Genomic DNA, 18,398 nt, shown 5'->3' on the forward strand with positions numbered 1-18,398 from the left:
AGATGGTTAATTTTAGACAGTTTTGCTTTATTTCTGAGGTATCAGTTGTAGTCAGTTCACTAAGGAATCTGTAATAATATGGAGACACTGAAGAATCAGGACAATGCAGAAACAGCTGCCTGCTATGAATCTGGTACTAGCACTTAATAATTTCACACTTTAAAAATCTACTATATTTGTTTTCTGGATAGCTTACTGTTTTGTTAATAGCATAAGTATAGAATCATAGAATCATAACAAGTGAGAAAAGCTTTTTGAATTTCCTGTACCCACCCTAGAGAAAAAGTAAGGATATTTTTATTAGAATAAACTGTGCTGCTATGCAACACGACTAGCATGCAGAAGGCGTAAATGAAGACAGACATGAACTGTGTATGAGATAACTTATTTTATTTATTCAATTCTCAACTTAATTTTGATGCTAAAAATTGGTCAAAGGCACTTCAAAGAAGGTATTTAAGAAACAAATCCTTATGGTGACCATTCCAGACAAATCACCAACTTTTATCTGGCATTAGGAACACAACTACCTATAATTGCAAAGTGAAACATTCACAGGTTTTAAGTGGAGCATACTGTCCAGCAGCAATATTCAATTCTTTTACACTATTAATTACATTTGTGGAGTATTTTAAATACAATATGGTAAAACAAAGCAAATTACACTTTTGGAGTTCCACAGAAGATTTCTTGACAGAAAAAGGACAAAAACTGCCTTTCCCAGTGGTCGTGTATTGGGGGCTCTATTTTTATCTGTGCGTGCACTATCAGCATCAGTAACAGGTACAGCAGAGAAATAATCCACACTTTTCTGTCATACAAAGACAAAACACCCTGCTCAGATAACAAAGCATTACAAGAAGTCTATCTGCTACTCAAATACTGACATTCATACTTCTGCAAGCAGAACAAATCAAATGGTAATTGCTGAAGAAAAAGTGATTTTTAATATACACCCCCACCAAAGCAAAACAAAGAAAGCGTCCTTAAAGGCAAAAGTACTGTGAAAAGAGCTTCCACAAAATGAGGGATGGTATAAATATCACCAGCATGTAACCTCCTAAATAACACAAATGCAGACTGCAAAAATTATTTGGGAGTGAAAGAAGATTAAAACTGGTCTTTTTCTGCAAACAAAGATTAATACTCTGATTAAGACTAGTGATCAGAAAGTAACTTCTTGCCATTGTCAATCTTTCTGAAGTGAAACCACGTGAACCACTTTCTGAAGTGAAATCACATTTAACCACAAGGTTAAAATGTTACTCTGTCACACATGGGGACACTTCCACGTCCACTGCCTAGTAATTTCAAGAAAATAGTTCAAAATTTTTACATGGGTAATTTAAATCACTACGGTGCCAATGAAAGCTTTTAGTTTTTATAAAATTAAGAAACCTCTTTTAGAAACCAAAGCACAGAGAAATAATCTGCATGGCCTAAGCCCACGTTGCTGTGCCTCAGGAAGTCTCTCCATCTGAAATACAGTCTCCTTGGGCTGCAAAAATTCTCCAACTCAATAAATACTTTCTCAAAGCACAAAGACCTGAGAGTGAAATAGCAGACTACTAATATTAGTGTAATATTGTATGTGAAAATTATACTGTTCACATTCCAACCTTGTCCACTGAGGCTTCTGAAGATAGTGAGATAGAAACCAATTATTTCAGAGGTATCAGCTCATGGTTATGGCAATACAATTCAACAGAGAACAACAGGTCTCTGTTGTAATCACAGAATGTAAAACCAGATACTTTTCTAGCTTGTCTGGAAAGAAAAATAATTCTTGGCAGTGCTGTTATAAAGGCAAAAGAAATAGATTCAGAGGCCTATGCACAAGGACACTTTAAAACAAAGAACTGACATTTGGAGAAAAGGCTACTTATTTCTCCAGACAGGCCACCCATTTATCCCAAGGCAGTATGTCCTTAGCCTTATTCCCTTCGGAAAGGGAACTTGCTCCTTTACTTTTCCAGTCTCTCTGCGGTCCTGCACATTTTGTAGAAGGGGGTATTCCCACTCTGCTCTGCTAAACCCACAAGTCTCAGCTGGGCAGCCAATAAGAACTAGAACTGCTGCTGAGAAAAGGCCTCACCCTCAGCAGTGACTTGGTTTACCTTGTTATCCCAGCAGACAACCTGTGTGAAGCTCAAATATCCTGCTTCCTCCTGTCCACCTGAGACTTATGCTGGATGAAACTGGAAAGCCAGAGACAGGATAAGGATAGTCCGGACAGTAAGGAACATGAAGAGGAAATGCTTCACAGGACAGCACAGGGCAAACATACGACACAAATCTGCAGAAAATATGCAGGATTAGTTCTGCCTGTTGTCATAAAAAATCTTTAAATCCCCATGGATGAACTGAAGAAGAAAGCAGAAATAAAGGAACTGTACAGCAGCTCAACAGATCTTTTACATGGGCTGAATTTACAAAGAGATTAGGTTGGGATCTCAATTTCATTTTGTAACTTCCATAAGTATTCCTGAATATTTTAACTGCTTGTTTGAACAATGCCATTGGAGTTATCAATTGCATATGGATTTTACAATACAATTGGTTTGTGCTGCATGTGGGATAAACATTTAGCTCACAGAAGGAAGCACCTTTCAGCATGTTAACATCCATTGTCTTCTGGACAAGCATCCCTCTGACTACAGCAAATTGGACACTTTTTCCTTTCTTGAACCAATGCAGTTATAATGTTCTACTTAAGTCAATTAACATAAAATAAAGCTTGTGTCCCTATCAGTACTTCAGAACCGTGCTGCTCATAAGGACCAACAGATTTAACCCTGCAGGAACTATTTAACCAATACTTGATAGATGAACTCGGCCTACATTCAGGCAGAGAAGATGTATGCAGCATTTCAACACCATGAGCTGTTTCAGTAATTACCATCATGCTACAGAGCAATGGTTAGAAAGAAAGTAATAACTTTACTGTTGGACAACAGAAAGAACTCCAATCTGTACTAGAACTACCTTTGGAAAAATAAATTCCATTACCTTATGGTAACATCACCTTCCAGGAACATCCTGAAGGACCAGCAGTAGTAAATAAGGCTGTCTGCTACCATTATGTGCCCTTTTCAAAACCAAGACTGGAGGTAATTAGGTTATGTCCAAATTCATCAATATGATGAAGGTGAAAAATAACAAAAAGATGAAGAAACTTCTGTTCAACTGTGGAATAAAACACTACATGTCATGCTTAATCCCATTCCCCATACTGCTATTTACTCAATCTGAAAAGGAGAAAACCAGAAAGTTTTATATTAACTTTATAAAACATATATTCAACCTCTGAAAAAAAATCAGTAATTAAAACACCTATTTTGTCCCACACCAAGAAAGTGTTTCCAGTTAAAAGGCAGAGATACTTATGAAGTAGTGGAGAAAGTTAATGCACTTTGAGAGATTCCTGCATTCAGGCTTGCTCACCTGAATAACTACACAGTTCAGCTTCAAAAACAGTGAAAAAATGATCATTTAACACTGTGCTGAAAAAAGGTAACAAGAAGCAGATACAGAAAAAATGTTTAAAGTGGAAGAAAAAAATGTTCAGAAAAGTGAAATTAAGTACTTCAACCAAATAAGCTGGCTTTGGTGCAGTTTTAAAATAGGACATTTCTGTATCTGAAAATTTTAACCTCTAGTGAAAATTAAAATGGAAACAAACTAATTATAATAGTGGCTGAAACCAAGTTGTTACAATGCAACTTCACTAAGATACTAGTCTTCCTAGTTTATGTGGCAGGTGGGATGGAAGACAGACTTCTGTTTTCAAAAGCATCTACCTTAGGCTGAGAAATGCTAAGACAAATCTTTATATCCATTAAACCAAAAGGATAAGTTAATAAAACCAAATTTAAAAAAAACCCCACAGGCAAATATGTAAGCAGCTTGCATGACCTCAGCAATTTAAACAGTAACTGTTTCTGGTGACTCTCCAGAAGAGTATTCCTCCCCAGAAACTTCGTATTGTTTTGCACAACAGAATGTAAAACTTTATAAGTAATTCATAGCAGTGAATTCTGTTTCTGAAACAATTCAGATTAATCTTATGGGTGAAATTCTGCCACTCTATTGTTAAGGCAAAGCAGATAGGAGAATCTAATTCCGTGTCTCTGCCTTACTTTCAGGGCAAGGTACACAAAGTAACTTCAAGATGTTAAGAATACTTCAGAAAACCATCCTGATGTGTTTGACTGGGCAGCATCCAATTTCTAATATTAGAACTGACTTAATGGAAAGGAAATAGAGGAGAACAGAAAAAGGAACAGAAATAGGGTACGATCATCTGTGAACCAGTCCACTTAAGGTTTTCATACAAATTCTCCCAAATATTATTGTACCAGAGCAACCTCCAGTTTCACAGCTTTAGGGCCCCAAATCTTTGTGGACAGGGCTGCAAGGTCACACTATCCCAAGCAGTCAGAGCCAACACCAGACTCTATTGTACACACAGTGACAACTTGATTTTTGAAATAAAAATTGCCAGGAGTAATTTCAGTCCACAAGCTTCATGCACAAGTTTGAGGAAACTCTTACTCATTGTACTGGCTTCTTTTTGGTTTTTTCCAAGTCCAGTTAGCTTTCAGAAGTTTTTTGCTTTAGCTTTTGATTATTCTCCAGTGCTTCATTTTCGCTCTGCTCTTCTGAATTCTTTGATGAATCAGGATTGTATCTATACAAATACCCATATGGACGAAGATGATAAATCAAATATTCCAAATGATACATAGTCACAGAGTCAACATAGTGGAATGAAACTGCTAGATCAGAGCAGCATCCAGGACCCTGAAACACAAAACAAAGCAAAACAATCAGCAAGAATTACAAAGCATGCACTGGATTAAAGATCTGGGGAGAATTCAAAGAAATATTTGATTTAATGGTAAGAAATTCACTATTATCAGTCATATGTATACTTCAAAAGTTAATGTTAGGCAAGCAAAATGTACCAGACATATCTGCCAAGGCATCTTTCCCAAATGAAGCTGACAAAGTCTCTTGCTTCTGTGATCAAGCCAGTGAAAAAACTAGCTGCCCTCATTAACATCAGAGATTTTCTGCTTTTCCATACTTAATTTTTGATGCTGGTGTTTAAACAGCACCAAGAAGCAGCAAGCAGCCACAATTGAGTAACATTTATGTATGAAACAATAAATGCCTGTTACTTATGTCAGCATCCAGACAGAATGTATAAGCAAAATGTGTCTGTACCTGTACCTGTTTGTGTTGACATATTATACAGTTTGGCAGTATTGTCAGAATCTAACTTCCTACTGATAGAAAGTTGCTACAAGTAATTGCAGAATTTTGTTTTAAATGTCTTGATTTCATTGACATTATTAAGAGCTACAGGATCCTTCTTAACACATTTGTCACAACTTATATTTTGTAGCTTAAATTTGAGAACACTTTCCTGGAGCACAGTTTTGGGGTTTCTTTTTTCAGCAGCTTTGATTGCAGAGTTGCTAATATTTCGAATCCAACTGGAACTAAGATTAAATATTTAAAGACACCAAAGAGAACAATTGCTATGTAACTGTCATTCTTTCAATACCTATGAAGTCTGATCTATATAGCTTGACTTTGTTACCAGATGAAGTAGTCTCTATCCAAGCACAGGTATGACAGGACAGGACCACACAGGCAATTTCCATTCTGAATCAGTTACAGATGGAACTGTCCACAGCTCAGCCACCCAAGCACTGCAGCCTTAGCTAATGCTGCTGCCTCCTGACACACTAAATACAGTATCATACATCTGGTTTAAGCTACAGAAATGCTTTAGCTGCTGAATACAAGTATAAAAATAGATTGCTGCTTTACAATTAAAAAAAATCTACTGAAGAACCAGACTCTTTTTCAGCCTTAATATGTAAAAAATTCCAAATCCTGTTTTTGAATTCTTCCACCTAATTCTAATTTACACAACACACGCTCACACACATGATAAGATGCACCTGACAAAATGGATACCAGGTTCCTCAGGACTTACCTCTACAGCAGGATAGTAATTGTAATTCCAGTACCAGAATGTTTTTGGTAGGTATCCTCTGATTAAGTGATGTTCTGGAACAAATGGATGAAAGGTTTCTCTACCATTTGTATCCCTAGAATCTCCTGCTTCCACATTGATGATCTCCATGCATTTTCCTAGTGCCAGATCTTCAACAGAGGAACTGTGAGTGCATTTGTTCGTTTTAAATGCAGCAACAAATCTCTTCAGAGCTTCTTTGCTCAGAACATACCCTGCTCCTCCACTCATGTAGCCCTGCTTCACATAAGGCTTAAACCTTCTTCCAAAGTATATTGGTTGTTCAGGACTGTATTTTGAAAGAAGCCATCTCAAATTGTCCAATATAACATAAGTATCATCATCTGCTTTCATAAACCAATCAGCATCATCAAAATAATGGTCATATACATATTGAAAAGCTTTAATAGTCTTCCAGTAGAGTTGGTCCCTGCCTTCTTTGGTTTCTAGGCCCACAGCTGGGAAGTCTTTATTTTCCTCAGAGCTCATAAAAAGTACTTTATTACAGCGTTGGGCCCAAGTGGCCTTCACATGCTTGGCTTTCTTTTCTAGATTTTGAGGTCCAGTCATGACCCAACACAGTATTTTCACCTTGTGATACAGTCCTTCTGCAATATTTTTATCCTCATCTAAAAAAAGAGGAAAGTTGTAAAACTATATTAGACATGATTGCCAAACAAACTAACAGCAACCTCCCCCCTCCTCAGATACTGTTTCTAGATAAAAAAGACATGCAGACAGAAAAGAGGCTTTTGCTTCCAAATGTACCAATTAATGAACTCCATGCTAGATTCTGGAAGGAAATAAACAAGACTCTCAAAGATTAAGATTCTTAAAGCTATTTCAATTTCACAAGATAAAGGAGAGTGCAAGAGTCATATCAAAATGGGTGTCTGTTCAGGAAAGTGTGGCTTTAGCAAACCTTGATTTCTACATAAAAACTGCTCAGAGCAAACCTCTTTATGGTCTTGGAAGACTAATGAAAATTTTAAAACGGTATTTTTGCCATTCTCAATGAATAAAATTTAATTATTACAACACAGAAATGTCAAAATGCTAATAAATTCTTTTATATATATTCATGTTATCTAACAAAGACTAATGAATATTTCTAAACCAGCAAAATATGTTTTAAGAATAAAGTAAATGGTAAACCAGAAATAATTTATCAAACTAAGTAATTTAGGATACTATGAAACTACTGTTACTGTTGATAACATGTTTTTATTTGCACCAATCCAGTAAAATAAAAACAGTTATCAGAGGTGTGAAACAATGTTTTTCAAAGCATTCATTGCTCTCATAGAAACATTTTCACTGATACATACAGAAAGATTTTAACTCATGTAAAAGAATATTTCATGGACAGTAAAATCTGCATAACTGGTACTAAAATATTCCTGCTTACACTTTATGCAACTATAGATCTGATTTCTCTGTAACAAAGTTCTACGACTACATGTGAAACACTCACACACTCATCTTACAACGTTTGGAGCTTAAATATGTCTAAATAACAAGTTACTTACTAACATCTTCAGCAAATGCATTGCAGTGCAATTTTTCTCAGCCAAGCTGTCCCTACTCAAATATTCTCTGTATTTGGGATTTAGAATGAACTCATTTAATGCAATATATCAAGTGTAAAAGTATTCCTGAAGTATTGACTGGGTCTACCTTCTCTAGAAAAATAACCAGAGTGCAAGAGAATTTCTCTAGTTTTGACTGCAAACAGCAATCTGTGCCTGGACTGCTGTGTAAACAGCTTAGCAAATCATGCCCACAGTGACTCCCTTTGCACCCCTGCTTCAATTCTGTGTTTTATTAATCATACCAAAAAGCAATTTTTTAAAAATTTTATTTTAGCTTTATCTTAGAAGCTAGATCAAAAGTTAGAAGTGGTCCAAAATTAGCTTCTAAAGGGTAAAAAGCAATGCAGCTACATCTACAATGCTAGCAAAGATAAGTGCTTAGCAAAAGTGCCATTTGGTGTCAATAGTTCATTTGAGAAGTTAATGCTCCAGACATGTATGCATACAGAAGTTGGACAAACAGTTGGACTCTAAGGAAAAAAATTACTACTGTAATACAAATGTAAACAAAGAAAACCACCATTCAGTAGACCTCAGGAGAAAAAAGTTATTTAGATGCAACCTGAACATGAGGAAACTGAATGAAAATGATTCATATAAATTCTTGGCAGTGAAGAAGTAATGTTTTGCAATGCATGGAAAGGGAGGACATTTGCTAATCAGCCAGGTGTAACAAAATACCTTTATGCTGTCCAACATCTGCATTGAAATTCATTTGTCCTTGCAGCTGATTGTTGTCAGTATCTGCTGAGTGTTGCCCATGTGGATCATTGTGAAGAACGTGAGGCTGGATCTTAACCTGTTCTTCTAGTATAATGTTAAACAGAAGATAGCAGACAAAAAATCCTATTGCTGAGCCAAAAGTGAAGGTTAGAAGGTTCACCAAAGACTTAGAAGAGGCCATCTCCTGAAGGTGAGACACTGTCAAAACCAAATGAAAAATACATTAGACTTAACACAGAAATCAAATCTAAAACTATAGGAAGAAATCAAGGACTAAATCTATGAAAGAAAAGAGCTCAGTTCAAACTCAGTCTCAGCTCCCCGTGGCTTGCACAGAAATTTAAGTACAAGAGCAATGCAAATATCAATATAAAATTGTACATCCATTGATAGTGGCTGCACATAAAATACCTATTAATTTCATTTATACAACATTTACACAAGAATGTATACACTGAAGTGCAATAGCTTTATAAAACTGTAATATATGTACACTTTTTTATTCTCTTCAGCCTACAAAACTAACTTTAAATGTAATACCTAAATATTTTATGAAGTTAAAAGATGATGACCAATGGCAATCTACAGGTCAAGACACAAAATGCTCACAAGATGTTCTTAAAACTCCAGCCAGATATATATTACAGGAATTCTTAACATACGTCAATCACAAGCAGATTTTGAAGAGTTATAAAAGCAAATCTACTCCCAAAGAAGGGCAGTTGTCCATGCACTTTTAGGAATTACTGAGGACTGACTTTGAGAAAAAAGAATAAGACAACATCTGAATTTTCATATAGAAACTCTAATTTTGCAAAGGAAGAGAAGAAGAAAATACATCAGCCTTGAAGCTTCTTCTACACTTCAAAAACTATATTGCAGTAATAAAAACACCATATCAGCCACACCCTTGCTCCTCAAAAACTACAGGACTTGGCTGACCATTTTTATTAAACCAAATCAGCAGCTCTGCCTGCATAAAGGGAGTTCTATGCATCAAAAATGAGTGTGAATTTTAACATATTAAACACTTGAAAACCAATTTCAAGTTGTTGAGGGTTTTTGATCTTTGGAAAGAATTGAGCTATTTTCTAATAACTCATGACTAAACTACAAAAACATTGACTATTAAATACACACTGAATTCAAGCCAGAGCCTTACAAACAAGTCAATGATGTTCCCTCCATTAGGATCATTATTAATGACAGTGAAGAGAACCCAATTTAGTTCATGAGGGAGCCCAAAAAAGAAAATTATGGACTGCACAGAGCATCAATGAAAACCATCGATCAGAGAAGAGCTGCAGCCAGCAAAACAACTCATTTAGCCTGCACTCCCTCCTCTCACTGCCTGGGCAGTGTATTGGAAACACTGTGTCCCCAAGCAAGCTGCATGAATCACTGTGCAGCAACACACACTCCAAATTCCAGCTTTCTGTCTGTTCTTCTGCTCTCCTGAAGGGAAAGCAAAGGATGGAACACATGTGTGCATGTTGTTAGGTTGGCACTTTCAGAAATCCATCAGATTTACTGTACACATACAGATCGAGAACATCTGAGAGTGAAGCAGCTCTCACATGTGGTATTGGTTTTCTTTCCACACTGCTAGAAAAAGGAAAGAAAATTGAAAACACAACTCAAAGCACAAAATAAAAATCAAGAAATGTACAGGGTGTATATAAGGGTGTGTGTATATATATATATATATATATATAAATGATTATAACTGTGGTTGACAAGGAGCTGTAGTTCTTTAGTATGAACAAGCACGTGATGCAATTTTTTAATTGCACATTGTCTTCCCTAAATTTAGTACTACATCTTGGTAGAGACAAGTGAAATCATATCACAAATTAAAAAACTGACTGTATAATCATTTGTGACCCAGGCCTTGAAAAAAATTACTTGGTTTACAGCTTTATTTCTATTGTCTTTTACACCACTAAATTGAGAAGAAGACATGAGTATTTTGATCTGGTACCCAAAAAAAAAGGCAAAACTCCCAAAACCTTTATCAAAAAGCCCATGTATACAAGCAGCCTATAACAATGCAAAGGATCTGCTGTACTAAGATTATTTATTGTTTTTGCTTTCCCCATCTATCACCACAAAGTCCTCTCAAAATTTGCAATACACACAGGGAGATGGCCAAAATAAAACAATACCTTCTTTTGGTACATTCAAAGTGGGGAAATATACAAACCCATGCACGCCCACAGGGTACCTATACCACCTTCTAGAAAAAAAGGTTTCTACTGTTCTACTTTTCAGTATTAGGTGTCTCTCTGCCATAGAATTTCAGTTATCTGCTCCAACAGCTGTTAAAATTACTCTTGCTAGGAGAGAAAAAAGCGAAAATAACTTGAAAATAATTGCTGCTCATTTAAGTATGAAACCATGTACAACTGAATTCTATTAAAAAAATTAAATGTGCAGAAAAATGAAAAAAGTGCACCCATCACATTGGAAATCAGAAGCTGATTTGGCAGTACTACACACACAAAGAGGATTTCCCAGGGCAGGTAGTAGCTGTACTTCATATTTGATACAAAATGCCTCTAGCTACAGTTTTCAATCTAAAATCATCTGCTTATCATTCTATCAATTTTATACCAACAGAATGGGTTACTATAAACATGTGTGGTTGAATATCCACATGTTTATAAACTCCAACGGGAGAAAAATTTTCATTTTTTATGATATCTTGATATTTCACATAAATTGCGTCTTTTAACTTGACAGCAAAAATAACTGAACACTACAGCATTACACTAGAAGAATCAGAAAATGCCTAAAAGCAAGGTCAGTTGTCAGATGATAAACATCCCCCCTCCTTGCTGATATTCTCTTCTACACACAGATTTATTCAGGGGGAAGACACGCAAAACAATTAAGGCCAGGTTGGATGAGGCTTGGAGCAACCTGATCTAATGAGAGGTGTCCCTGCTCATGGCAGGGGGTTGCACTTTAAAAGGGGTTGGATGATTTTTAAAGGTCCCTTCTCCCTTCCAACTCAAACCATTTTCTGATGCTACGAGTCTATGACATTCAGAGAAGCAAATGTCTACTTTTACTTCTTGAGTTTAAAAATACACTATATTAAAAAACACCTACAATAAAAGGCTAGGTTTGAATTTAATTTATGTTCCACTGCTCTATCATGGAAGCTTAAATAAATACAGATACTTAGATATTCATGCAGGTAGCCCTATTCGCATCAATCAAAACAACAAATATTTTCAAACTCTATCACAATGTAACAGTCATTTAAGACTTGGTTCTAAATTTAAGTTCCATGAGTCAACAATTTCTACATTTTCAAGCTTACAGAAAAACTATTTTTCCTGTGTTAGGGGCTGCTGAACCTGGCAGCCCACTGACAATAATGCTGCTGCAACTCCACGTGCCCAGATCCAGCCAGGCTGAGGATGTATTCCCATAGCTGTGCATGCAAAGATGCATATGCACATGGCTGACCACAGAGATCAGCACAGATAAAAACAAGTGCTCATGCAGACACAAACATGGCCTGGCCGTATGCTGCTCCTCCCCATAGCTGCCTGCTACTGGGGAATATACACATACACACAACGTGGATCCCTCTGCAACTGGTCTCAGACGCTCAACCTATCCAGCAACCAAGCCTGAATCCCCAGACTCCCCAGAGCCCTGCTCCTTGGCAAGCTGCTGACCCTCTGATCTCACTAGTACCTGTCCCACACTTACAGCTGCCTCAAAGCCTGGCTCCCGAGCCTCTTAATCCTACTCACTGGCTAGCCCGGTGTGACACTCACGAGCAACCTCACGCTGGCATCCTTGCCAAGACTGTACCGCGCGCTCCACTCGCCCCAGTGACGGGCACTGCGGACACAGCAGCCCCTGTGGCTCACAGCCCCCGCCCCAGCTGCTGGGCATTTAGGGCCTCACTCACTCCAGCCCCTCCAGCTGCTGGCACACCAGACACAGAGGTCCCTAGAACTCACTGTGCTTCTCCAGTTGCTGGCACTTGGAGCTCAGTATGCACACGAGAATAGGACACAGAGTCCTCTCGCCCAGCAAAATAGCTAGAAAGGCACCTTAATGGGGAAAGAGAACAAACTCTGGCAATCTGGCCTAGGACACAGTCAAACAGACCAACCAGCCACTAGTTTCTAACTGACCAGGCTCTTTTGTTTTCCCATACTTCTTGCTCCTCAAACCACCTTCCTTTAGTCCCTCCTAGGAGCACCCCATAATTTTGTGCAGTCACAAGATGCTTTTCTCTTGCATCCCATGTGATCCATATTTTCTAGGCAGTTAGCCCCCCCTGATCTCGTGAGCTGTTCCAGACAGCTCTCCTGGGGACTTCTCTTGCTGCACATCACACCTGGGCAATGGGGCTGGTGGCTCCCCAGTGACAGAACCGAGGGCTGACTCCTCTGATGAGACTGTGCCTCTGTGCATCCTGCTGGTGAGCCTTCGAACATGTTAATCTAAATTACTGCTCTCACCCTGCTGTTCCAATAAGGGCTTTAAGATCACTTCCACAAGCCAATGGAAATTTAAGGGAAAACCATGCAATATGAATAAATGGCAAGAGCTTTGGCCCCACCACCAAAAGAAAACAACCCAACCACCTTGAAAATTAGTACTTTTACACAAACTCGGATGAACATGTACAGAAACACATTAAACAAAATACCAAACAAACAAGTGGAAATACCCCAACCCCAAAACAACATAATAACGAAAAAAAACCCCAAAAAAATCTCCATAACCATCAAATCTGGGATATTGAAATATACAGAATGCAGAACATAATTCTAATTTTAAACATGTTTATCCCACTACCATTCCACAATTATTTTAAGATTCGATTAAGTTAAACCCACATACAGGGCTGATTCTTTCCTGTATCCCTTACTTCGGAATCAAGGGGGAAGCTCTGAGGCCCCATGATGAAACAATTTAAATGTCCTTTGAGAGCTCATTAATTAGCAATGAAATTGATCTCTACCACCACGTCCTTACCAATCAAGCAACACATCAGAATAATTCGACCAAAATGTAGAAAAATACGCAGTTAGCTGAGCAAACACGCCTTGTGCTCCTTAAGTCACATATATTGCTAGTTACTCCGTTTACTCATATGCTTCTGAAATGATGCTAAATGCACAAGTTGTGCATTTGCTAATGTCTTCATCTAGGATTTCTGTGAGCCTCTGCAGCTTCCTATCGGCTAAGCACAGATCGTATCTTTCCACTTCAAATATCTAATTTTATAAGCGTTTCTTTCAAAATAATTCCTGCTTGTTCTACCAGAAAATACAAACCATCAGAGTAAGGTACTTCGGCACAGGAGGCCAACAACTGCACTGAAACGAGACGTGTAACAATCCACAGTGCCGGTGAGCCGGAAGATTTGGCTCCTCCTTCCTCATTCCAAAAGCTGACGCCGTCCTTCGGCAACAAGTGCCCGCGGCCGAAGCACGGCTTCCCGGACCTCTCCCAGCGCTACGAGCGTCCGCCCAGGAAGTCCCCGCTGCGGGGGCGGGAGCAGCGGCTCCCGGCTCCCCGGGCACCTTGCTCCCTCCGCTGGGCTCCGAGGGACTCGCGCTTTTCCAAGGATGCCCCTGCTCTGGCGCCTCTCCTTCCCGGGCGTGCAGCCGGGCACCTGCTGTTCCTGCAGCCGCAGGCACCCTTCTCGCCGCCGGGGTGACACGGAGCGCCCCGGCCGCCTCCTCCCGCCCCGTCCCCGCGGACGGGACGCTGCCCCCCGGGGCCCGACCCCGCCGCCCCCGGCCCGGCCCGGCCCGGCCCCCCCTCACCTCTCGGGCCGGCGGGGTCCCGGAGCGCGCTCAGCCGCGCGACAGCGCGCGGGCAGCCGCTGGCCGCGCGCAGGGCAGGCCCCGGCCCCGGCCCCGGCCCCGCGCCGCCGCCGGCCCCATCGCGCGGCCGCCCCGCGCCGCGCGCGCGCCACCCCGGGGCGGGAGCGGGCGCGGGAACGGCGCCGCCCCGCCGCCCGCTGATTGGCCGGCGAGCGGCCTGGGGGCGGGGCCCTGCCGGCACGCGCCGCTTTAACCCCGTTCCCGCCGCAGCGGAGGCTCCGCCGCGTGGCAGCGCGCGCCCGCTGCGCTCCTAGCGCGGGAGCAGCGAGGCGCTCCCGTCCCGTCCCGTCCCGTCCCGTCCCGTCCCGTCCCGTCCCGTCCCGTCCCGTCCCGTCCCGTCCCGTCCCGTCCCGTCCCGTCCCCCTGCGCGGTCACGGGAATCCGCCCCTTCCTCCCCATCCGCTGGGAGCCCCGCCACGTCGCCGGGCCAGGCCGCGCCCGGCGTGCGGCGGTGGGCGAGGGCGGGAGCCCCAGGCCGAAGCCGCAGCGGGAGAGCGGTGGCCGGCCTGTCCGCAGCGCGCGGTGGCTCGGCCCGGACTTGGAGGGGTGCGGGACGAAATGTCCCGGGGGGAAGGGGAGGGCGCGGGAGGGACTGAGCAGCGCAAAGGACGGCTCCCCGGCGCTCCCAGCAGTCGACAAGCGGCGGGGCGCTCCGGCGGTGCCTGCGCGGGCACGGCCGGCGGGGAAATGGCCGGGCGGCGCTGTCCACCCGCCCTTCCACCGCGTTACCTCGCTCTCGCCTGCCTGGTCCTGCCTGGAAGCGGCAGTGCCGGGCGCTCAGGCCGGGCTGCGGAGCTCCGCTGCGCTCCAGCCCCTCATTTCCCTCACTTCAGCCGGTCTGGAGCCGCTGCTCTTCCAAAATGCCATTAGGCGACTGCAAGGGATGTTGCTAGGATACCGAGCCCTCTGCAGTCGCTTCTTATCTCCCTGTGCTAACGCTGCCTACCTTTCCAACAGCTCTTGACGTTTATCTGTCGGTGATTTTCTTAGGAAAAAACCATTAAATAACAGGAATTTTAGATTTGGAAGGTGTTTTTCATTACAGTGTAACTGAAAAATAGCACTTTGCAAGCACTGGGTAGGTAATGGTGCTCTGCAGTCAATAGATACAAGGTTTGTGTTGGGATTTGTTTGGGGCTTTGTGTGTGTGTTGTTAAGTACTGGGTGCAGGTATGTGCAGAGAAGGACTGATCCATGCTGAGAGCCATTAGTGTTTCTGTAAATGGAGGTCACTGCACACACTGTTCTTGGTTTTCCTGCTCTCCTTCTTCATCCTTCCTCCAGCCTGTCCATGGGTTCTGTCCAAACCATAGGTTTCCCTCATCATAGCTGTAGATCTTTGTATTTTCCTTCTGTCTCCCCAAAACAATTATCACCTCAGGGGTGTGTCCTTTCATCTCCGTTTTCATGTCTCTTTTTACTTTTCCTCTGGACAATGGGTCACACAGAATCACAGTACCATTTAGGCTGGAAAAGACCTCCAAGATCACTGAGTCTGACTTATGACCAAACACCACCTTGTCAACTAGACCATGGCACTAAGTGCCACATCCAGTTATTTCTGTAACGCCTCCAGGGACAGTGACTCCATACTGCCCTTGGCAGTCCATTCCAATGTTTAACAATCCCTTCCATTAAGAAATTTTTCATGATGTCCAATCTGAACCTCCCCATGTGCAGCTTGAGGCCACTTCCTCTTGTCCTTTCACTGGTTGCCCAGGAGAAGAGCATGGCCCTCCCCTGGCTTCAACCTCCTTTCAGGCAGCTTTGGGGGTGATAAGGTCTCCCCTGGCCCTTTTTTTTTTCTCCAGGCTAAACACCCCCAGCTCCCTCTGCTGCTCCTCATATGACTTACTCTCCAGACTGTTCAGCAGCTCCATTGCATTTTTCTGGACATGCTCCAGTACCTCAATGTCTTTCCTGAAGTGAGGGACCCACAGCTGAACCCAGCACTTGAAGTGTGGCCTTTAGTCATTTAGGAGATGCTGAATGTACCAATTTAGGAAGCTCCCACATTACTCTGGGTCATAGTTTCTCATTCCTGCCCCATCCCACTCTGCTACCCCCTTTAAATAAAAATTACAAGCAACTTGGTGAATAGTATCTTCTTGAAGTAGTTTCATCAGAAGAAAGGACAGGCTTCTTGTAGGGCAGAAGTTTCAATGGCTTTAAGAAAATCAACAATAAACAACAACAAAGACAATGGCAATTGCAAAGGCTGTAAAACAAACAAACAAGTATGTATCTATCTTCTTGTTTCCCTTTTTTTCACCCCTACCAAATTTGGATAGAATTACTGTCCATCCCATATTCAGTGCATGCTTTAAATTCCCAAAATAGATTAAGCAAAGTTTTCAAACTGTTTTATATTACAGATAATGCAGCATGTCTGTGTTGAATACAAGACTTCCATTTTGCCTGGTAAACTTTGAACCCTGGTCTTGCAACACAAGAGTTGTTCTGTTAAGGACTATCTGTCAAGGACTGTGGCCCATAAATTTATGCAAAAGTGCTACACTTTTTTCATACTGATATGTTCATTGAGCTGTTTCACTCTGTTAGGCTAGTTTGAAAAGGAAACTTCAGAGAGAAGGTAGAATGTGCTGTAACTTAACAAAAGCCACATCTTGCCCATTAATAGTGGTACATATTAAACAGCTAAAGTTTGCTTTAATAAATGTGACTGGTTTGGCCATGTTGTAATGGCTGTTTAATATTTTATGGAGATATTTACATACCACATACATAAGCAGGTTTACTTGGTTGATTTTTTTCACTCAGGGACAGATGAGCAGTCTCTCTTTAAGCTCTCTAGTGGCAATCTCTTACAGTTCAGGGTAAGGAAACAGTCCCCTCCAAGGGACTGCCTTGCATGTGTAATGGTAGCAAACACTTCCACAGCTTCTCTGCAGCATTGCTTTGCTCAACACACTGCCTCTGGGTGGATGGTCAAGGGAAAAGCTGTTCTCTTGTTCTGAGGCAGAAGGGAGAGCAGCCTGGTGCTCTGTCTTGCTTCCATGACACGCACATCTACATGACCACAGTCCCTTTCTATACAAATGTACCACTGCTATGGGAGATTCTCCTCAGCTGCTGAGAAAGCCCAGCAGTGTTGGGGGACACAGTCATATCACAGTAATATGGCAAGGAGATTCACAGCACTTACCTTCCAGCACATGTGGCTAGGAACAAATGAAAGGAAAATTAAATTTCTAGTATTTTAATTTTAAAAGGAATCAATCCCTTTGGTCTTCACATCAGTAAACACAAAGAATTACACTTTCCCCTACCTAGGAGGGCCAGCCATATTCAACATAAAGACTGTTTTGAGCAGGGCAAAAGCAGAGTAGCAGGCCCTTAATCCCTCTGCTCATCACTAGGGAGGTCTCTGTGACACAATTGTCTGGGCATTTCAGTGCTTACACCCTCTGGAAGGCACTCTGGAGTACAGACCTTCCATAAAAGCCCACTCAAAGATCAGCTACTGCTCTCAACTCCCCCATTTCTGTGCAGGGAGTCTAGAAACACAGGTTTTTAGATAGAAAAGTTCACACAAAATAAAGGCAGAAGGCAAAATGCAACAGCTGCTGTGAGGCTCTGCAATTTGGCGATTCACTGACTAGAGACATATCATTTAAATATATGTCTCAAGTTTAGCTAGATGTGTATTCAATTACCATCTGTTAAAAGTAGGGTAGTTATCCTCTGTTAATTGGGCAGTTTACTTTATCTCTTCCACAAGCAATCCTCCTTCCAGGGAGATTCCTTCTATTAATAGGTCATTGAATGTCACTGCATGACTGATAAAAATCACATCATCCCATTATGAGATACTCTGCCCAGAGAGAAGAACCAAGTATTCCTACCTAGATATAATCTGAGATTTTGAACAACAGAAACAGCCTTTTCCACTAGATTCTCAGAGGAACAGCCTTTCCCCACTAAATTCCAAGAAGAGCAGCTTTCTTCTCCACTGAATTCTCAGAGAAAGACAGGCCCATCTACACCACCACTCGACTTCAGGAGAAAACTACACCCTTCTACAGGATCACGACTTCAACAGAATCACATCTGTCACTCCAGGTCTGCAGCCACCATTCAACCTGACTGCTACCAACACTCTGACCCACAGGGTGTCAAGTTGTATTCTGACTCTGTCAGTGATTT

The 18,398-nt window shown here is 41.6% G+C and overlaps 1 protein-coding gene across 2 annotated transcripts; it reads right to left on the bottom strand.

Moving 5' to 3' along the window:
* Positions 1-373: 373 nt before the first annotated feature.
* Positions 374-14,257, bottom strand: C1GALT1 (core 1 synthase, glycoprotein-N-acetylgalactosamine 3-beta-galactosyltransferase 1). Of its 2 annotated transcripts, none has more exons than XM_068210443.1 (4): positions 14,172-14,257; positions 8,323-8,562; positions 6,011-6,678; positions 374-4,803 (listed from the first exon to the last, which is right to left on the bottom strand). In XM_068210443.1, the coding sequence occupies exons 2-4, from the start codon at positions 8,543-8,545 to the stop codon at positions 4,594-4,596; spliced, it is 1,101 nt and encodes a 366-aa protein (XP_068066544.1). In that variant the 5' UTR covers positions 8,546-8,562; positions 14,172-14,257; the 3' UTR covers positions 374-4,593. The 2 variants fall into 2 exon arrangements, with proteins under 2 accessions (XP_068066544.1, XP_068066552.1); XM_068210451.1 differs by lacking the exon at positions 14,172-14,257 and adding an exon at positions 13,677-13,813.
* Between the last annotated feature and the right edge of the window lie 4,141 nt (positions 14,258-18,398).

The sequence above is a fragment of the Anomalospiza imberbis genome, chromosome 1 (assembly GCF_031753505.1).
Source record: "Anomalospiza imberbis isolate Cuckoo-Finch-1a 21T00152 chromosome 1, ASM3175350v1, whole genome shotgun sequence".
NCBI classification, from domain to species: Eukaryota; Metazoa; Chordata; class Aves; order Passeriformes; family Viduidae; genus Anomalospiza; species Anomalospiza imberbis.

What these genes read in the sequence shown, in the direction of transcription:
- C1GALT1 (XM_068210443.1), bottom strand. Translation starts at nt 8,545, where the DNA reads ATGGCCTCTTCTAAGTCTTTGGTGAACCTTCTAACCTTCACTTTTGGC. An exon ending in AGATGTTGGACAGCATAAAG is followed by an intron (nt 6,679 to 8,322) that starts GTATTTTGTTAC and finishes CTCTTTTTTTAG; the next exon opens with ATGAGGATAAAAATATTGCA. An exon ending in ATTACTATCCTGCTGTAGAG is followed by an intron (nt 4,804 to 6,010) that starts GTAAGTCCTGAG and finishes TTTGTGTTTCAG; the next exon opens with GGTCCTGGATGCTGCTCTGA.